This window comes from Mytilus galloprovincialis, chromosome 1 (genome assembly GCF_965363235.1).
Source record: "Mytilus galloprovincialis chromosome 1, xbMytGall1.hap1.1, whole genome shotgun sequence".
Lineage (NCBI taxonomy): Eukaryota > Metazoa > Mollusca > Bivalvia > Mytilida > Mytilidae > Mytilus > Mytilus galloprovincialis.
The window spans coordinates 6479578-6502264 of NC_134838.1; the positions used below are offsets into that span (position 1 = coordinate 6479578).

Here is a 22687-nt window from a genome sequence, read left to right on the forward strand (position 1 = left end):
ACCATTCTGGACAAAGAAAGATAACTCCAATTTATTGACTTGAAAACTACAAAAATGCTTGTTTTTTTACCTCTTTTGACCCTTTATTCCTAGACTGTTTGCCCCATAACCCTTAAAATATATCTCAACCTTCTACTTATGGTATTAAACATTGTAGTACAATTTCAGAACAATTGAAATACTTATACACAATTTATTGTTCTGAAACTAGATAAATGCTATTTTTGGGCCCTTTGGGCCCTAATTCCTAAACCTTAGGGACCATAACCCCAAAATCAATCCCAAGTTTCCTCTTGTGGTTATAAGGGTGCAATCAACATTTTTTTTCTATGACGTCATATTTTGATGGACCATGCATAAGTGACCCTTAGTGGTGGACTGATTAATAAAGATACTTGTATAAAACTAGATATCACTGGAATCAGAATGTTCTCTAGTTTATAATGAAATAAATATAAAGTGTACTTTTTCATATTTAAAAAATTCCATCCAAAGAACATGGGAAAAAAATGCCTAATTTGAACATAAAAACACCCGAAAGCAGGTCATGTTCATACCCATAAAGACATGATACGTGCACATTTTTCATAATCAAAACTGTATGAAATTTATAGGTTTTTACCAAGCCTTTAAAAAAATCTTGTTTCAGGGTACGGTCTCCTGCTCCGAAGAGCTACAGTGGCTGCAGATAAGTTTTCATTTTTCACTGCCTAAAATACAGGATGTTTACAGTGTTGTCTCCCCTTAAAACATGTATATTTAATATAATTTTTAAAATTATTTCAATCAGTCAACCTGTTTTAATTGAAAGCTAATTAACTATCTTTTACAATCAAATACAAAAAACATGATACTTTTTCACCAATTAAGTAAATAAACAGGGGTTTCCCTCCATGGTTATTTTTAGTCAGGGAATAACCCCTAGTTTTTTATATGAAACTGTTTATAGCACCCTAAACATTGTGTAAAATTTTTTTTATTTCTGTTAACTTATGCTAAAGTTATTATCCAGAAACCATCTGTCTTCGAACGACGACAACGAGATACCAATATGAGACAGCAATTTTTTTGCGGTCATATAAAAATGTAAGATAAAAGAATGTTTCCTGATAAGATAAAAGAATGTTTCCTGATACCAAAAGGAATGGTTTTGATATCTGTATTGGCTTTCCTTTTTATCTGATAAAATGAAATCTAAAAACAAACGATTGTTTATTGCTTCTCAAATATAAGAAAATAGTATGATGAATAAAGTACATATTGAATACAAATATTATACAAAAAGTCACATAAAAAAGATTCCTTGGCAGTCTTTCAGTTGTTGTTAATGTCTGATAAAGAGTTAGGCAACTTTTATATGAAGTGCCTATATGCGTCCTCTGTGATTAAAATACGAGATATTTCAATTGATGTACTGTGGAACTATTGGTATTCAATGTTGTTATAGATATTTCAATTGATGTACTGTGTAACTATTGGTATTCAAAGGTGTTATAGATATTTCAATTGATGCACTGTGGAACTATTGGTATTCAATGTTGTTATAGGTGAAGCAGGAATTTCAGTGATCAACAAAATAAGAATTTCCTGTTAGACTTGTATTGTGAATAAGAATTTCCTGTTAGACTTGTATTGTGAATATGAATTTCCTGTTAGACTTGTATTGTGAATATGAATTTCCTGTTAGACTTGTATTGTGAATATGAATTTCCTGTTAGACTTGTATTGTGAATATGAATTTCCTTTAAGACTTGTATTGTGAATATGAATTTCCTTTAAGACTTGTATTGTGAATGTGTCAGAGAATCAAGTATACACAAAAACACAATTTGTCCTTAATCAAAAATAAATAAGTATTGATGAAAATAAATAAATCCATAGAATCTGCTTTTAATTTTTCTATGAAAGATTTCATAGTAGAGTTCCGATGACTTCAAATGCTTTAATAACATTCTGTACCAAAATATTAACCATAAAAGGTAACTACATGTAATACCTCATTATTATTCACAACCTTGTGGCTATAGATCTATAGAATAAATATACATTTTATATAAATATAACATACAATAAAATTAAACATAGTACATATGGAATTCAACAAGTAACAATTGGTAATATATAAACCAAGTACAATTATGAAAAATATGATCAAATACAATGCTAAAATAAGGTAGTAAAACATTTCAATCTATAATTCATCTGTAAAAGAAGCTATTTCCAAGCACAATGGAACACATTATATAATTAATTTGAAAACAAATTGGCATTTACTTACAACTATAGAATCTTAAACGTTTTCAACCAAATGAAAGGTTTTCAACAATCAGTCCTCAGTTTTCAATATAAAATTGTAAAATGCCCTTTAAGAGCTTTGGAATATTCATTAACTAAATTTTTGACTACACAATTGTAAAACACTCATGTACAGAGTTGGTGAGAAAATTGTAAACAAAGAATTGTTCAAATTTGAATATTGTTTGTTAATTTCCTTTTTTAGTATTTTTTTTCAAACATTCACCATTGTAAAAATATATTACACAAATCATTAAATTCTAAAACATATTTTGTAACAGTATTTTTTTCTTTTCAAAGTAGAAGTGCACTTTTTAATACTTTAAAAACATACAGTTATTTCCATTTAAAGTAAATGTATATGACATCCTTTATCTTTTTAATACTCTGGTAAAATTCATTTCAGAGAGAACCACCTTAGAAATTATAAAATCATCCAATGATTGAAGATAACATACTTGATGTGTCAATATTCTACTAAACTGTTATAAAATCAAACAGTTAATACAGAGAACAACAACAATTGTCATAATAAAATATACCAAGAGAAAAAATTGTAAAGAATGCTGTTTATTTTTTCTTGTAACTATTTCTGTCACAATATAAAATTTATATCTATACACATATGAAAAGAAAAAAATCCAGGAAAAACCTGAGAACACTCACCTTATTGCATAGAATATGTACATATAATGAATGCTTTTATCAATGAATCTATTTAAAAGTTTAAATGTAACACTGTGAGAAAACAGATAAATAGAAAATGTGTCCATAAGATACAGATACCCTCAATAACAATGAGTTTCTAAATGAATGAAGAAATTTCAATGGAATGTAGATTAAAGTGACCTATCCAAGAATAGAAATAATCATAGTTTCTAAGGATAAAAATTCAATATATCAAGACATAAATGAAAATTCTAAATTATGAAGATGCATTTTCTGGTTTAAAAAATCCCAAAAAAACCTAATTACTTGCTATTTTTTTAGATGGTTTACTGTGAAGATAAACATATAAAGATAATGAATGTAATAGACAAGTTTGTACAAAAATATTGTATATTTAAAATTTCTGTAAGTACTAAAAGAGATGACATTGTATAACTATTATGCTACATAGTCTAGACAGAGTGAACACTATAACAGTTGTCTGGTTGATCGTCACGTCTATCACAGATCTTTTTCTGTTTTTTCAATAATCCATTCTACAGCCGAATTCTAAAGGAGCTGAAATGAAGAATAATTTTATCGGTACAGTATTTGTGTCAGAAAAATTTGGACTCCCACAACAAGCCATCCCATACTGTTAAACCAAATCTAAGCCATTGTAAATAAGCTTATCTTAGTCAGAGATAAGATATACATATTCAGTAGTTGTTTTATTGCATAATTTAATGGTTTGCGTTATTGGCAGATGTTTCAGTTTCTGTTTAATTTATTCACTACTTTGTTTTAACATGAGACCATTTAGCATGCACTACTGTAGACCTGTTAATTTTTAAAGGCTATATGTTGCCCTCTAAATGTCTTTCGGTTATTGTTATTAATTTGTCATCTCACTGACATATATCTTTCTTGCTGAAAATGCATGAAACATTTGCCACCGTACATTAAGTAAATCAATCAATCATTGACACACACCTTAACATTTATATGTAGCCATTTCATATGCATTTATAAGAAAGGTATTATGCATGATCACTGCCAAATATATTCATGAGTAATTGTAAGTAATATAAAGGTTACACATATAGCATTTAAAATATGGTTCAACTACAGTCATATAAACTCACTTGATAAAATCTGGTGCCTTTGATATAACGTGTTCGAACTCAGCAAAGGACAGGGAGTCATCATCATCCAAGTCAGCCTCTTCAAGAATCTGTAGAAATATACAACTTTATTTAATACGAGCCATTTATCATGAAGTGTTCAAAGAGAGATAGGTTAACAGAAAATATAATGTAACAGTGATAAAAAAAAGCCATGATTCTTTGGCTCTTTCTGTCATGATTTGACAACATTGTATATGAATCCTATATAACCAACTTCTTAGAAAGGGCTTGCTTTACTTCCTTATATTCTGGTTTTAATTTTGATATAAAATTCAGTTTTGACAGGTTTTCAATTAAAACCGAGTTAATATCCATTCATAAATTTTGGTATTATTAAGAAACAATGGTTTCAACTCCCTCAAGCAAACTTGACAGTAGATGGGTTTGGCTGTTTATTTTGTCCTTTTATAGCTCTCCTTGTTTTAGAGTACTTATTAATCCTTGGCTTTTACATTTTTGGCTTTGAGTGTTCCTGATGAAAGTAATTCCTGAAAAGTACTTTGTATGCAAATAATTTATTTATATTTATTTAAAACAGGTTTTAGTGTATAACACATTTCTAACTATATTTTTTCTGTCAATTTTTTGTTCTAATTTTACATGTGATACCTACATTATCAATAAGTTGTTGCATCTCATCTTTACTGAGCTTTTGTTCCCCTGTTAATCTGTCTACCACTTCTTTCAGGTCTTGATCAGAAATCATGTCATCTTCATCAAAATCTGAAATAGTCAGACAATTAAAAGTTAGCACCAATTATCTTCATCAAAGTCTGAAACTTCACACAATTAAAAGTTAGCACAAATTATCTTTTTATGTCATAGTTTGAAATAGTCAGACATTGAGACAATTAAAAGTTAGAACAAATTATCTTTTTATGTCATAAATATACATGTTTGCACCTGTCCTAAGTCATGAATCTGATGTACAGTAGTTGTCGTTTGTTTATGTAATTTATACGTGTTTCTCGTTTCTCATTTTTTATATAGATTAGACCGTTGGTTTTCCTGTTTGAATGGTTTTACACTAGTAGTTTTGGGGCCCTTTATAGCTTTTTGTTCAATGTGAGCCAAGGCTTCGTGTTGAAGGCTGTACATTGACCTATAATGGTTTACTTTTATAAATTGTTATTTGGATGGAGAGTTGTCTCATTGGCACTCACACCAGATCTTCCTATATCTTGTTACATGTTATTTTACACATGAACAAAATAAAGCATATCATGTGTATGGTAAAAATAATTCTCTTCTTAAAAATTGTATCTTTGCACCTTCAAAACCTACACAGTGTAATGTTATACAATGTAAAGTTCAGATTTAAAGGTAAATTGTTTCATTATGTATAGGGGCCGTGACATCAACTACAACACCATAAATACTTGAGAAAAGATTGGTTACTTTAATTTTCAATCATATGCAATGCCCTTTTCTTTCATATACAACTGGATTAACAATAAATCTTACTTAAAATTATAAAAATCTTGGAAGATTGTATGTGCTGAAATGCAGAGATGATATTCAATAAATCAAAGTTCATGGACCATTAGTGAAGATGATGTACCTAGTACAAAAATGTATACTTAAAGACTTCACATATATTTTACCTTACACCATCACATAATGTATGTTTGATTATTGCAGGCAATTAATTCATTATGCACAGGGACCTTGAAATCAACCACAACATCATTTTGTTAAGTGTGTTAAATATACCACTTAAATATATGTATCAGAATATAAACATACAATGTATACAGCAAGATATAAATGTATTGTTGTCATACCATAAATTCTGAATGCATATTCAACCTTTACATTCTTGGGTGCACCATCACTGAAAACAGACATCATGTCGAGGAAATCTTCAAACGTCATGTTTCCATCTCCACTCGAGGAGAACACTTTCACAATTCTGTCACTGAAAGGGTTTACCTAAAAGGATATTGACTAATGAATAATAGGAGATATAGCTGTTTAAAACGCAGGCACTATACAAAATTTTTTAAAAAAATTAGAAATCTATCAGTATTTTTATTTAACATATTGTTACAATCCATCCGTCATTATTACATGTATTATATATTAAAGAATTTGTCACAAACATTACCCAGTGTTCTCCCAATGGCTTTTCAGCATCTTGGTATTGTGATGGTATATTTCTAGGATTTGATAATATCCAAAATAGTTTTCTTGTAACCTTGTTTTATTAGTGGGATGTTAAAATTTCTAGAAACAAGATGTTATTCAATCATACCCGTATAACATGTTTATCCAGGATGCTACTTGAAAGTTGTAGGGGGAACACTGCCATTCACTTGTTATACATGTATATAGACAACAATTGCATTCATAGTATATCATCCTTAACAACCTTGATATGTATATTTTATAAAATAAATGGGGAATGTGCCAATGGGACACAGATGATGCCCCACATGCATATCATAAAGTTATAAACGGACACAACTGAAGAACAATAAAAGTGACACTATCCATATTTGTACTTGATCTGACTTTTGTGGTCATCAGCATTGTGTAAAAGATTCATAACATTTGGTTGATGCAAACTAAAGAAAGAGAAACTGAACGAAAAATTCAGCATTTTTTCAATTGAAGAGGGGCAAAATTCTAGACCAGTAAAAGTGACACCATCTATATTTGTACTTGATCTATATTTTGTGGTAATAAACTGTGTATAAATTTCATAAAATTTGGTAGAGGCTCACTCAAATTAGAGACCAGAAACGAAAAATTCAGCAATTTGACGCCACCAAAATTCTAACTTGATCTGTACTTTGTAGTTATAAGTATTGTGTATAAGTTTCATAACATTTGGTTGTAGCAAATTAAAGTTAGAGAACGGAAACAAAAATGCAGCAATTTTTCCATTTGTAAAGGGGTATAACTCTGGAACGGTTAAAGTGACACCACCAAAATTCAACCTTGGTCTTGTAATTATAAACATTGTGATTTAGTTTCATAACATTTGGTTGAGGCAAATCAAAAACCCAATTTGTGACGTACATAAGGACGGATGGACAAGGGTAAAACTTAATGGCCCATCTGCTACTGCGTGGCATAAAAATCACTTACAAAAATACTTCAGAAATTGTCCATATAAAAAAGAAGATGTAGTATGATTGACAATGAGACAACTGTCCACGAGAGACCAAAATGACACAGACATTAACAACTATAGGTCAGCTTTTTTGTAAATCATTCAACAACTCAATTGAGAAATTCTCTACCAATCAAATTTGTACAAATCAATAGATTATTGCATTGTCTTTCAAAAGAAGATACCTACCGAATCAATACAATAAATAATTCAAATATATGTCTAAATTACTCCATTTGTTGGCACAGGGTCCTAGAAGGTTTTCAATTTATATTTATCTGATGAGGAATAATTTTCAGAAAGAACCCATGTTTGCCAAAAGAACTAATAAAAAATTTGTGATGAAATGCAGTACAAATTTTCAGGTCCAAATCTGTACATCAAAAGCTGTGTGTAAGAACAGCACTGAATCTGAAAGCTATATGTTCTTGTAAATCTGTAGAAAGATAGTTTTTTTTTAAACTGTTACCTTTAACTCTGGTAGTTTTAAAATCTTGTCTTTATTCAGACTTGATGTCTTTTTGGTGTTTTCATCAGCACTGTCCTCATATAAATCCTTGTATCTCTTAAAAACACTAAGGAACAAAAAAAAAATAAAAAATATGAATAGAATTAATGAAAAATGTATCTCATGCATGTCCTACTGACCTCAGAAATGGATTTTTAATGAAAAGTGTTGTAAGATTTTTAAATGAGATGTGCCTTTGCTAATTTGTATAACTGCATACAAAATATAACAAAATATTATTGACTTACTATAAATGCTTCCCTATAAACTATCTAACATGTCTAATGACAAACTTAAACAAATTGATGAAGCCCCTTCCCCTCAATGGAAACAGCAGGCATATTGAATCAGGTACAACAAGTATGATTGCTAATTTGTAAATCTAAAATCTAGCTGATAAAGTTTGCTGTTTTCTTTCTATCTATTTAATATAGTTTACAAGTGCATTGCCAAATACAAATAAAGTAGGAAAAATCCTTATCATTGAAGAGCAATATTTCCCTTCTATGTAAATTCAGAAATTATTGCAATGTTTTTATTATTGCAAAAATGCAGGCAACACTCCTTTTGCGCCAATTACCGTTTTTCAGGGGTATCATTTGCGCCAATATTTTGTTTTCCAAATGTATCAATTGCGCCAATATTCGGAACTCATTTGCGCCACTTTACATGTACACATGTATATCATAAATATTAATGATTAATATTTATTCTTATGTTTGGCTTAAAAAGTATTATATGTTCGGAGATATATTTCACCATGAAAATGAGCTTCTGGAGACTTGAAGTGCATTAGACAGTCCATGTACAGAGAGATAAGAAACATTATTGCTTTGCTGAATATTTAATACAAGATATGCCAAAAAAGAGAAGAAAATAGAAGCTTTTGCTGATAATTCTTTTAGCCATGCACATATGTTGATGACACAGTGCTGTGATCCCACCATCCGTTTGGGCTGAAACTCTATCTATCAGTAATAGAACAGAAGTATTCCACAGGAATTATTATGAACTGTTTTATGTATTTCATCTTTAAATGTTTGTCTTTTTGGACAATAAAGTGAAGTTCCAAGCTACTACATACATTAAATTGGGAAGTAGTAAGGCGGTAAGAAGAAAGTATGTTTCAGAAAAGGAAATATTTGCCGTGTAAACTGCCGGTTCCAAATCCGAATAAAGGAGGAAGGAAGTGATTTTTCTTCTATAAATGGCGCAATCGTATGTTTTATTTTTGGCGCAAATGATACCATGTAATTTTAAAACAGGTGGCGCAAACGTAGCATTGGACAAAAAAAGTTGTGGCGCAAAAGGACGCATTTTTGGCGCAAACGGATCTCTCCCAAAATGCAACAGGGGTATAATCGCAATATTCTAAACTCACATCTTGAATCCATGAACAGGATTTTGCAAAAAATAAATTGACAAAATCGCAATAATAATTGAATACAATAATTTCTGAATTTACAGTATTTAAACAATAAAATTAAAGATTCATGACCTTTTAACCTTGTTTATAAACATTACTTACTGTAGAATCTCTTTCTTAGTGAAATATGTCAAATCCTGAAAGAAAATAAGTAACATGTTATAAACTCATCTCAACAAATATGCTTTTTAATTTTTTTATTTGGAGAGAGAAAAATGTAGAACTTAGCACTGTAAACATTTAACTTATTTCATAATAGGCAGTGGCTATTTTTCCAGCATAAGCAAATTGAAAATATGCTGTAACACTTTTGTCTGCTCTGATTAAAATATCTTCATTCAAGCAGGCAAAATATCATATTTCTATACGATGCAGGACGTAACGGCCATACTACCATGACGGCCATAGGATGAAACGGCAATACCCCGAAAAGATGAAACGGCCATAGTACAAAAACGGCCATACTTTGTAAAGACGTATCGTCCATGTTTTTTTTTTTTTTTTTTTAGATGTTATAGATGAATTATTTTGATACTTATAGATGGTTATTATAACTTTTAAATAAACTATACTGTTTTTACATTATTTTTCATCTTTATTTTTGTTATATCATTTGTTTACTCATTATATATTTATCGTAAATGAATGTGTTTAATCTAATAAAATATTAAAATATCATATGGTTTTCTAAATGATTGTTTGATATCTTGTGTTTAGCAAATAGAACAAAATGAACGAATATTAATGACTGTATCCGAATGGGAGACTAATTTCTGTCATAATTAAAACAATGAGTTCAGTTTTGAAATATAAAACAAGGTAATCAGCTGTAATCAAGTAAAGATTAAGTTGGAAATTTAAGAAGATTGTTGATTGCTTATTATTACTTCTTTGATGAACACAAGTATTAATTATGCTTTTGTCAAGAAATTGTAAAGGAAATACAATTCAAGGTCACTATAAAAAAAAACTCCCAAGCTGAGAAAATCCAGTTGTTGAGAGGTAATTATAATTAATACATTATTTTAAAGTTATTTTCAGGCAAAAGAAGAATTTAATAATTTTAACTGGTTTATATGTTAAATGTTTTAAATCTCTTATTATGTTTGTATGTGATGAGACTGTTAAAGCCATCAAGATTTCTTTTTTCTAATTTATAACTAAATTTTGTTCAAGTTACTAATGTAATTTTCATTATTTTCAGTGATATTGAAGATCCAGAGCTGTCCGACTCTTTTGTAGAAGACATACCGGTAACGTTCGAGGTAGTGGAGAACGGTACAATGAAAAGAGCCAAGAAGCTTCAAGGCCGTCTTACTTCACTGTGGGAACAGTACGAGGAAGACAGTATTAGAACATCAGACTTTCTCCGTTCCGTAGGCCATTTGTATGCACCACCTTTCCTCAACCAGAGACCCTCTCAGAGTCCGACTCTGAAGATTCCTTCTACGAGTCTGATTAAAGTGTTAATTGTAGTGACTTGATGAACTTATTGGTTGTGCTTATTATGTGTATACTAGTGCTTTGTTAAAATAGTAACTTTAATGAGTTCATGATCGTAATATAGTGAATTTTGGTATGTTTAGTGCTTTTGTTTCAGTTGTGACTTTTAAAACTGCATGTTTATGTTGTGACTTTTATAACTGCATGCTTATGTATTTTAGTGCTTTATTTCACCAAGACTGAGATTGAGAAGATTTTTATAGTACTACACAATCATATTTATGTTATTCCTATGAACAAATACTTATTTTTTGTAGTATATTTTATGTAATAAACTAAATAAAAAAAAATTTAAAGTGTGGACGATACGTCTCACAATGTGTGGCCGATATGTCCCATGGACGATATGACGGTATGGCCGACACATCCTAGGGCCGTCATGGAAGTATGGCCGTCGCGTCTCGAAAGCTTTCTATAGGCTTTTTTACAGACCCTGGCAATGAAGTGATTTTTTTTATTTTGCTGTATCTTGTCCCTTTGCACCCTACATGTACATGTTTGCCTAACAGCTCTGTCAGCACCTTACACCTTCACACCCAGTTCCAGTTGAATAAGTAGACATTTTTTTATATGTATGTACCAAAATCTTTTTGTTTTCCTGAATTTAATTTTTATTACTGTTAATATTTATGATGTTTGTTTTGAATAACTGTTGGAATGTAAGATATCAGGCTCAAGGATGAATAAAAATAAATGAAATATATCTAATTTATGTTCTATTTTACCCTAATAGTGTACTTTCAAGCTTCTTTTCATACAGAAATAAATGTCATAAATGGCAACTGGTAGCTGTCATACAACACCAATTAAACATATACAGTATATATGTATAGAAGTACATGTTGGCACCTTCATTCTTCTTTACTCATGGAAATAAACACTTCTTATGTTCTTATGTAGCTGATAATTCATTAAATTTATAAAGGAACAATAAAAAAAAATAATTTACAGAAAACAAATACCCTTACCAAAACATGATTAAGATCTATTCAACACAAAAAAACATTGTCAGAATGTCACTATATTTTGAAACAATTAAAAAAAATATTTAAAGCAATTTACACTTGATACCAAAACTAGACTACAAAATTAGTACACACAAAACCAATAAAAATATGTACGTGTAGGGTGCAAACAGATTTTGGGGATACACTTTGTGTGTGAATGTGTATAGTAATATATTGGTGGAATAATATTCTATCTTTCCTATAGTGGTGTTGGAACTAGTTATTTTTCTCTAATTTTTGTGCTATTTTCACATTTCCTGACCGGGAGAGAAAAATATTTCTCCTCCCTAGTGAAAATCTGTTCTCTAGCAAATGATTGGTTGAAATTTAATTGTGACATTAAATTTTCTTGTTTTCTTCTGAATTTTCTTATTGTGACGTCATGAAAAAAGGCGACCATGTCTGATGACGTCACATCAAAAGTACACAACTGTCCTCAAATCTTTGAAAAGGAAGGATAAAAATCATAAGAGAAACAGATTCCACCACTGTAACTCGTGTATTAAGATATTTCTCCAATCTCAACAGTTAAATTTTAATTATTTAAAAAGCTTGGCAAGCCTTGCGCTTTAAATATTAAAATTTAACTGTCTTGAGTGGAGAAATATCGTAATACACTTGTTGCAGTTGTGGAATCTATATTACTCCATATCCGGAGGTGTGCCAATATTGGCAGAAACTCATTGGATACAGATATGGTGTAAAAGGGGGATGTGAATGGGAGCAAATATGTTTTTGGGCAAACAGGCCCAGATTCTTATTTTGCTGGTTCTTTGTAATTGTCATCCACAATGTCAAGAGTAAAATTCAATATTTTCTATTTACCATACTATTTGTGATAAGTGTTTAATATAGTATTTGCTTCTCTTCAAAAAGAAAAATGTCATAAAATGTAATTAACTTATTTTGCAAGCTTTTTTATATCATGTCATCCTATCTTTTGACTTCTGTATAAAAATAGACAATATCGTGACGGTTGAGTTTAGGCTATTTTTTTCATTAGGATACTTTCAACTTCACTTTAAATCAAGTATACCTGATAATCGTTTAATTCTTGTTCTGAAAACACGCTATGTGAGCTTCCCATGCTTTCTTGATGTTACAATATACAAAAATTCACAGCCTAACTTCACAGGTGATTGTTTTCCTTGGTTCCTTGTTGTGGTAAATATAAATTTTCGAATTACAAACAAAACGAAACTACAAAACAACAAATTGTAACATTTGATTTACATTACTTCACAATAATAATTGTTTATAGTTGAAATTTCGATTATAAATTTTTAACTTTGATTTTTTTTTATATTTTTGAGGCAGATAAAAAAAGCCCAGACGGCATTCAATCAAACTTCGTTTTGTAAATAAATTGTACTTACAAAGGGAAAGGGACATGACTCATGATCAGAACCAAACGTCATTTATAGAAACATTTCATTTGAGGTGATAAACTAACAAAGAAAGGCAATGTTTGCACAAGTTCCACCTAGTCACCAAGGTAAAACAGTTCTGTCTTCAAGAAGGAGTAGAACCTTTATTGATAATTAGTTGTCAAAGCACAGTCACTTGCTTCTGTTCTGTAAATTTTGTAAAGAAATATACACCATCTCCCTTTGATAAATTTTACTTCTCTTTTTACAGGAACAAGTAATTTAGGGTCAGACCTGTTTACTGATTTGACATTTCTAGCCCTTGTTTGATGTTGCACATTTCCAAAATTGTTTTGGCCCAGTAGATGAGGGTGGTAATGCCCTTTACCGTCAGGCATCAAACGGTCATTTTCGGCTACCATTTGCGTCCAATTGGTTAAAATTTTACTGTGATTTGTCAAAATATACTGATCATGATTCGTCAGATGTCTCAAATAATTATTGTTACCGTTATTTACCGTTATTTGGATAAAAATTAACGTGATTTGTCAAAATCAGTCGGTTTTTCTCGTCTAAAAGAAAGTTTACATTTTATCGTCATGCACTAAAAATTACTGCTAGCGTCATTTGGCAAAATTTTTTACTGTTATACAACATGAAGGTATCCTCATTACTACCCTCATAGATTCTGCCAATGTTTTTTTTGCTACCATGTCGATCCAGCCCCACCTCATTCTGGCTCAAGTTGATCCCGCCCATTTTCCATTAAGTGCCATATTTAAAGTGGATCCTGTACCAATTAAGAAATATATTTATAAGGATTGAAATAATAACGAAGATATATATTAACTGTAATTCATAAATGTTTTTACATTTTATAATAATGTAAAAGGTGTACGGTAAAAAAGATTGTCCACAATTTAAAAAAATGTTGTGACTATAAAAACACATGTGTAGTACAAATGTAGTCTCAGATGTTACTCGAAAAAAAAAAAATACAACTAATTATTATAACATCAAATAAAAAGATCAAACTAAATTGAATAAAGACCTTGTTGATTACCTTACTTTTGTCAATCAGAATTTGTATTGAATAGACAACTTTCGAGTTCGATGCATTTCCGTCAAAAACTCTGGTTTTAGTGAACGTCATTTGTGCGTTTAGGGGCGTCGTCACTTCCGTTTCAATGTTGAGCGAGTGGTTGGAAAACTATAATCCTATATTGTACGAATTATTCAGCAAATTAAATTCTCAAAATTGACAATCAGCACTGCTGTCATTAGGGAATTGTCATTAAGTACCTACAGAACAACCATTATTTCTAGTTTATCCTGCACAAAGACGATCACTAAGACGCTTGATGAACGTAAATAGTGCAGGAATACAGGCGATCCCCTCTATCTGGTAAATGACGTCATAAAGGCGTGCATAATTGACGAGTTTTTGCCGGTGACGGATGAACTCGAAAGTGGTCTATTAAGTGATTACAAGCTGCATTACCTTAGTTCACAATCATCAGAGAATTGTTGATTAAGCAAACCAATTATAGACTAATGTGATTAGATTAAACCAGTCTTCATGATGAGTTAAATTTTTCTAGGTTCCATTGGACTGTAAATATCTATTTAGCTGTTCTAAACATTTGTAGATGAATTAAAATTAAAATAAAAGTCGCCATGACATTCACAGTTATCATGAAAAATAAATTCATACATTGTATTTATATGCTTTAGCTGCTATTCAAACAAGACACATTCACACTCATTTTCATATTTATTTAAAATAATGAATCTTACTGGTGATCACTGGTACTCTAAAATATTCATACTTCACTTACAAATGACTTAATACCTGTTGTCATCAATATTATCAATACTTTTTTCAAATTCCATTTATCCTGATTAAAATTTGTCACCAAATCCTCCGAAGTTAATATAGATTATTCATTATTTTATTAAAGAGCTGGATGTATGTTGGGCCAGATCGACTGGAACAGGAGCAGTTTGTGGCCAGATTGACGGGATACATTTTTTTTTACATGTGTTTAATTTTCGCAAAGTTTGCTTCTGCAAAAGAAGACTGAAAATTTGAAACGTTTCACTGATTATACCGTTAAATAATAGGTACACAACAGACCATAGACAATATTAATTTGCACAAACACATATACATTAAATGGTTATGGCATATAGTATATATTGAGACAATAAACTTACAATAATTAAATAAGATTGACAGTGGTATTCACATGAAAAGAAAACTCAAATATGTGTGTATTGACAGTCAACCAATTATTTTAAATATTCATGAAAAGTGAAATAAGTTGCCTTTTATGTTGATAAGCAGATCTCAAGAATGTCACACATGAATAAACGTTTCAATCTCTGTTTTCATAATAATTGTCTTTTATTAATTGAATTGGCTTATCATACATGTGTTTCCTTTTGACAACACAGAAAAAAGTGAAATGTTAAAGATGTTGATTAACATTATGATCTATTTATTTTTGTCATAACCATAATAACCCAAAATTGTTGGAAAGATGAATGTAAAAATGATTATTTTATATTATAGCATCATCAAACAACTCAGCTCTATATGAGGTAAAGATTGGTACTTTATAGATAAATATCAGAATAAAGATGTGGTATGATTGCTAGTGTACACAAGTTGTTTGGTCTCTGGTTGTCAACTATCCACCAGAGACCAAATAATTCAGAAATCATATGGGGAACTATTGGTCACTGTATGACCCTCAACAATGAGAAAAATTTAATACCATACAGTAAGCTTAAAAAGCATCTGACAGGACAAAATGTGAAATATTTTAAACAAGAAAAGAAACCGCCTAATTTATGTACAATGCAATAAAAGAAAAAAAAAACATGATAGACACCAACAAAAAATACAGCCGCTGAATTATAGTCTCCTGACTTGCGATAGTAACATACATAAGGTGGCAGGTTAAAAATGTTAAGAAGTGACAACACTCTAAACTTGTTACATTGGTGAAACAGCACAACATAAGGAAAAGCATTTTTATTAAAAAACTACATAATTTTCTGAATTGTATCAAAAAATAATTATACATTTGTTTTTTCAAATGCAGCACAGTATATGTTTGTATATATATAGTTACCATTCTGAAAATTCCAATTTCTTTTTTTCTTAATGTGTATTTATTGAAATCTTGTTTGTCCTTGATTATTTAATCTTTTGGTGTTAATAGATTTGGTTAAAAATGAACTTCAACAATCATGATTAATTTGTCTTATTTATTAAAATTTATAGGAGGTCAAGTTATACAGAACTGCAAGGGATAGAGAAAAGTAAGTTCAATAAAAAAAATGAAAAAATAACACATTGTATGTTAATTATTATAAGACATTTTGGAACAGTGTTATCTGATTCCTAAATGGTACATTTTATAGTATTTCTGTCAGTGTCACTCAGACGTTGTGTGGTTATAATACATATTGAAATAACTACATTACATGTATGTTTCATTATATTGCATTATTTTGATTGGCTAACACCAATTTTGCATCCTTTTGAAATAGACATTCATTACACAATGAAATTTAATATTCATGATGACACAAGGACCCACAATAAAGCTTCTGCGCGTCATACAAAATGTACTTTGATCAACTCTTTTACACCCCAATGAATTTACAAAAAGAAGCATTCAATTCTTAAATGATTGGAAACAGTTTTTTCCAAAACAAAATCGATTTTATGAAATTCTATTATGTTTCATGGTGTGTGTATTAAAGACAGAGGGTATACTTATCTATTTCTTATGCTTTTACCATTGTAAAACTTTTTTTCATATTGATCAAAGGACAATTTCAAGTTTGGGATTTAGATAAAGGTATTTGCTGGAGCTAATAAATAAAGGAATATAGAAATATAATGCAAATGTTGTAAATAAAACGATATGAAACAGTATTAAAATATACTGACCGACTTTAGAAACGCAACACTAGATTATTCTTTTAAAGTTTTTGAATGAATGTGGCACCGTTAAAAGTAATGAATACCTGTAACAAACGCCAAAATGACTGTCAGAAAGGTCAACCAATTTGTTTGACATGTCTTGGGTTCTGTATTACCACTTCTGAATTTGCCTTTGTTCCACCCATTACAATGGGTTTTGGCAATTATGTGGTTAAAAGTTTAGGGCTTTCAATATTTTCTTCAGTCGATTTTTTGGCAGTCCAGTTTATGGCAAACGTTAGTGGCATGAATCTATGCGCTATAGCATTTGGCAATTTGATTAGCATTTGATGTTGCGGCCGTAAACTTGTCTCCCAAATGACGTTGCATAATCAATTTCTATTGACGTTGCATTGTCACTACATGTTGATTTGGTCATTGATGGTCAGCATTAAATCCTGTCTACCTGTATCGTTGTCAGAAGGACAGTAAGACGAGTTTCTGACGTCAAACTGCATGGTTGCAGCACGTTCATGTTTTTCTGTTTGCAGTATTCTTGTGGGCTGATTCATTTTTTTATTCCTCAGTCTTGGCAATATGAAGATGCCAAATTTTTTAACTGATTTAAGTGTGGCCAAGGATTGAAAGAACTGTTTCACGAAGGAAAAAAATTGAAAAAAATCTTTTATGGGTTCCAAAATTTGCTTTAAAAAATTTGTGCGACTTCAGTAATCTGATATGATCAATAACCACAGGTAAGTTAGGTTTTGATTTTTCTTAAGAGACAGAAGTATGGTTAGCATTTATAGTAGTTGTATGAGAATCAAACGATTTGGTAAAAAAAATCAACAAAATGAGTGTTGGGTTTTTAAAGTCGGTCAGTATATGTCTTTTTTTCAATTTTGAGGAGGTAAGGATTTTTACGATATGTTTACTTTACAGGTATGACAATATGGCAGATTTATATGCTGTGATCAACACACTGCAGAGTATAGAGAAAGCTTACATCAAAGATGCAATCCAGGCTAAAGAGTAAGTGCCTAAACTAAGATTTTATCTTTCAGAAGTTTTGTCTTTTTACAATAGCATGAGACTGATGCTTATTTATACTTTATATTTGGATAATAGTAAAATGAAAACCATACATCTCAAATAAATGAAAGGAGGTATTTTGAATTGAACAAATTACTTATCACTCTTTTCATACACAAATCAGTATAAAAATAAAGGAAACCATCATTGGTCTTCCTGTGATGTTTAAAGGTGTGAGACAAAAATTTTGCCCACAACTTTGTATGTTAGAGTTGTTGTGATTCAAGTTGAACTCTCCAAGTTAAACACGCTTGATTTTAGTACATATAAGTATTGGTTTGTCATGTTTATTCAAAATTTTATTTAAGCTGTTTTTGCTACTATGGAGTCCATTGTTTATTCATGTAGTCAATTAAGCTTATTTCATCATAATTTAAATTTCAACATAAGCATTATATGAACTATTGAAATTATAGACAGAAGAGACATATAGCTGTGTGTCAATAGTTTGATAAAATGATAATTGATATATAAGTAGCCTGTGAATTGATTAATATTTGTTGGATAGTAGTTTTGGAGGATTTCATGGTTACAGGTAGGAGAACCACGAAATTCAAATGTTTAACAAATTGCTAATTTTCTGTTAAAATGAATGTATGTAGACTTGACCAAAACCACGAAATTGAATATCCACAAATATGCAAGTTTTCCTCAAACCATGAAAATTGGTAACCACCAAAATAAATGATTCCACAGTAAGTAATTATACAAAACTGTAAATGTTAACAAAGTGGAGATAACTGAAAAAATATTAATAGAAATATTTATATTACAGATACACAGCTGCCTGTTCTAAACTGCTGGTACAGTATAAAATTGCATTCAAACAAGTACAAAGTGAATTCAAAACAGTTGAAGAATTCATGAAAAAATACAGGGTAAGATAAAGTCTTTTAAAAATTTAAAACATAAATTTGTTTCAGTTATGTTTATATTGTTCATTTTATTTTTATTAGAGTAATACAATGATTTATTTCTGAAAAGTAGGCCCTCAGTGTCCAATGAAAGTTCATGAACTTAATGAAGTTACCTATACTTTGATCAAACATTAGCTTTCACTATTTTCCTGTGTTTTGTAGGATACAAAAAGATGCATATTGCTAAGTAAACCCAACATTTTAAGAAAGTATTGTTGAATAGTACAAATAAAGCTTTTAAATCTGAAGAAAAACTTATCAAATCTTATTTCAATTATTTTTAGCTGGACTGTCCTGCAGCACTAGAAAGGATAAAAGAAGATCGACCAATCACAATTAAAGATGACAAAGGCAATACCAGTAGATGCATTGCAGACATTGTCTCAGTATGGTTCATTTTATAGCTTAATAAACAGAAGATGTATTATTGCTGACCTTGTATAACTATTAATGTCTGTTAACTTAATGTCAGAATATATTGAAATGACCTTGAAGTTATACAAAAAAATTATTTCTTATTTCCAAATTTCTTTCTTTTTGTCTTTATATTCTGTTGCCTTTGATGACTTTTCAATCTGATCAGTCAATTTTTCAGTTTGACTATATTTCTGTTTGTATCCTACATTTTATATAATATGTTATACAATTAAAGTCAATATGAATCAATTTCTTTCTTTTCATTTTGGGAGTAGATTTTACTAGCTCAATTTTGTTCTCACAACCAACTTTTTTTGTCTTTTCAGTTGTTTATTACAGTGATGGATAAATTAAGATTAGAAATCAGAGCTATGGATGAGGTAAATACAATGAAATTTAATATACGACACATCATTTGTAACACTTTTAACAAAATGGTGGCCAGAACGGTCAAAGTAGTTCAGCTACATTAATCACTAGCTATAGCCTGTCAATGTGAGTTTAATATATGACATATCATTTGTAACACAATTTATCGCTATTTTACGAAATTTTCCCTTGATCTTGCTGACTGACAATTTCCTTTCTCAGCGGAGTCGAGTGATATAAAAAATTATCGCTAGAAACTAAGGGGGCATGTGGCGTTGCTAATGAAGTTGACATGAAATTGACAATGTCATTATAGGTATAATAGCCATAAACAGATTACTATTGGTCATCTCAACTCGATTGCTTTTTTCACTTTAGCCGTACCGGGTCAAGCGAGAAATTCAATCTCATTGAGATAATCAACGATAATCTATAATAACAATTTAAAATGTGGCAATTGGTCAAAGCAGTTTAAAGAAAAATAGTACTAGCCAGTAATTGGCAGTTTAAGCACTGCTTTGAGAGAGTTGTGAATAACTCTGATCTAAATTAAGAAGGATTGCCAGTTTCTCCTGCTGAAGGTCTTTGGTTCCCTCTGTATGCTTGTGTTTCCTCCACAAATAAGAAATTGCTAAGAAAGTTACAAATCTGATTAACCTTTAGACAAAAAAATAATAAGAGAGAACTGTACAACAGGGTCGATACTTAAGATATATTATATCATGTAACACAGCATTTTATAATTCGTGGAGGTTTGTACAGGTAGGGTCAAATTTATGTGTCAGAACATAATTTTGTATTTACTGGCACTGTTTTATCTACAAGAAAAATCCACTATTGCTTATAAACATTTATAAAACTTAAAATGTGCTGTTTTCTTGATAATATTTATGTTCTTTATCACAGATACATCCAGATTTGAGAGAACTGAACGAGACTATGAACAGACTAAGCATCCTTCCTGAAAACTTTGAGGGAAGAGATAAAGTTAAAAAATGGTAAGTTAACCAAGTCAGATATCAATGTAGGATAGGTCAATCCCCATTGGGAGGAAGAAGTTTTCAAATCGATGTGGAACAGAAAAAAAGGGAGATCACTCATGCCTATTATCTCAGTTGACTAGATAATGATATGACAGTTATTTGCATAAAGTTGCTTAGTGATCTTTTTCAATCCTTAGGAAGATATTTCCTTTCATTTTATTTTCAAATTTGTTAAAATTATTTGAAAAAAAGTATCTTTCCTAGATATTCTCCCCCCAAAAAAAATTGAACTAGTATGATAGTTGGAAACATTTCATCTCAATAACAAATAGAATATATTCTAGATAAGATTTAGTACATAGAAAAAAAAAATACATTTATTTTCACTGTATTTTTAGGTTAGATACATTGAGTGGAATGTCAGCCCATGAGGAGTTAGATGATGGACAAGTAAGACAGATGTTATTTGACTTGGACAGTGCATACAATGCATTCAACAGAAACTTACATGATCATTGATAACTTGTGTAATAATTATGCATCTGTACTATCTGTGAAAAACAATACTTAAATTTGGGGAAATTAAATGTCTTAATGATTTTTAATATGTAAAACTTTGTTGCAACTGAAATACATCTCAATTTGAATTGATAATGGTATTATGAGGATTTTTTTCTTTGTTTACGGAAAAATAATACATGTATATAAATGTAATGTGTTAGTTAATCTATTATACTGAATGTTCTAATTATCCTTATTGTCTTTCAAATTTTAATAAATTGAAAGACCTTACTATGACATCATGTACATAACAACATTATAGTTTATATTGGAAAAACAACATAATTGAAACTATCTATATGATAAAGTTCTGAGGCCAAAATGTTGAACTTGACTTATGAATTTCATGTCAAGTTTTGTTTTCAAAAGTCCAGATAGACTGAGGTTAGACCAAATAACTTAAATTTTGTTGCATGTTTGTTTCAAGTACTATTATATGATGAATAATATAAACCATTTTGTAAATGTAAACTTCTCCTTTAAAACCTTGTTAAAGATATAATAAGGCATGAACCTCATTGGAAACATTGTAGAGGGTGGTGAAGGCTTATTTTCATGCAATGTGTTTTGCCATTTTTATTTCACGTGCAGCCGATAAAAAGGTTCGTTTTTCACCGTGTTTTGTGAAATCGGTGAAAAAATCAATGTGCAAGAAATTTTTAATTGTTTTGTTCATTGTGAAATGGCGATTTTATTTCGCATTCTTCTGTGCAAATACCCCCCATTACGCCCCTCATTGTATGTGAATATTTATGATACTGGTATCTTGGAGCTTCTGTTATACAATTTTAGTAAGATGGGCATGCCATACTCTCGTGGGGCATCTAGTTTTTTATATAATAATTCAAAGCACAATAATGTATACAGTAATTATTTGTTATTAATATATTGTTATGTATAGATATCTATTGTAAGGAATACTTCTGTAAATATTGTGTGCAGTACAATGCAAGCTATTTTATTTTGAATGACTTATTTTATTTTGCATTATTCTCTTGGATAACAAATAATTTGTTTCTCGAAATTTAATTTATAATAAAAGAAATATTAGTTTTGAATTTCAAAGATAATTACAACATGGACTTGTAAAAAAACGCAAATAACCTCTTTTTAGCAGCTTCCTTTCAATCAAAAAAGAAACATAAAATTGAATTTTTTGGTGTCTAAAAATTTCCCTAAAAAGACCCAGAATATTAGGGATCACTTACAGATGTAAAGCAAAATAGTGCCAACAACTAGAACATCAACATACACACTAATGCGTGAAAGAATTTTTTTGCACACATTAGATTTTTTTGTTTATCAAATTTTCTGACAAACTATTTTATTGACTGTAATTAAATCATTGT

At 30.2% G+C, this 22687-nt stretch overlaps 2 protein-coding genes across 2 annotated transcripts; one reads left to right on the plus strand and one right to left on the minus strand.

The window, feature by feature from the left end:
* Window positions 1–3388: 3388 nt before the first annotated feature.
* LOC143063997 (calcium and integrin-binding family member 2-like) lies at window positions 3389–12883 on the minus strand. Its single transcript, XM_076236484.1, has 7 exons — window positions 12729–12883; window positions 9285–9319; window positions 7718–7823; window positions 5915–6062; window positions 4744–4853; window positions 4089–4177; window positions 3389–3522 (listed from the first exon to the last, which is right to left on the minus strand). The coding sequence occupies exons 1-7, from the start codon at window positions 12777–12779 to the stop codon at window positions 3501–3503; spliced, it is 561 nt and encodes a 186-aa protein (XP_076092599.1). The 5' UTR covers window positions 12780–12883; the 3' UTR covers window positions 3389–3500.
* Window positions 12884–13060: 177 nt separating this feature from the next.
* On the plus strand, window positions 13061–21491 carry LOC143064003 (vacuolar protein sorting-associated protein 28 homolog). Its single transcript, XM_076236496.1, has 9 exons — window positions 13061–13187; window positions 15635–15663; window positions 16352–16389; window positions 17942–18031; window positions 18867–18969; window positions 19293–19394; window positions 19752–19805; window positions 20701–20792; window positions 21176–21491. Exons 1-9 carry the CDS (start codon window positions 13157–13159, stop codon window positions 21294–21296), a joined length of 660 nt encoding a protein of 219 aa, XP_076092611.1. The 5' UTR covers window positions 13061–13156; the 3' UTR covers window positions 21297–21491.
* The last annotated feature ends 1196 nt before the right edge of the window (window positions 21492–22687 follow it).

Bases quoted from the DNA above. Each gene is read 5' to 3' on its own strand.
- LOC143063997 (XM_076236484.1), bottom strand. From the start codon at position 12,779: ATGGGAAGCTCACATAGCGTGTTTTCAGAACAAGAATTAAACGATTAT. The intron at 7,824-9,284 runs GTAAGTAATGTT...TTTGTTCCTTAG, and splicing joins ACTAAGAAAGAGATTCTACA to TGTTTTTAAGAGATACAAGG. The intron at 4,854-5,914 runs GTATGACAACAA...TGACTATTTCAG, and splicing joins ATATGCATTCAGAATTTATG to ATTTTGATGAAGATGACATG.
- LOC143064003 (XM_076236496.1), top strand. From the start codon at position 13,157: ATGTTTGCACAAGTTCCACCTAGTCACCAAG. The intron at 16,390-17,941 runs GTAAGTTCAATA...TTTACTTTACAG, and splicing joins ACTGCAAGGGATAGAGAAAA to GTATGACAATATGGCAGATT. The intron at 20,793-21,175 runs GTAAGTTAACCA...CTGTATTTTTAG, and splicing joins AGAGATAAAGTTAAAAAATG to GTTAGATACATTGAGTGGAA.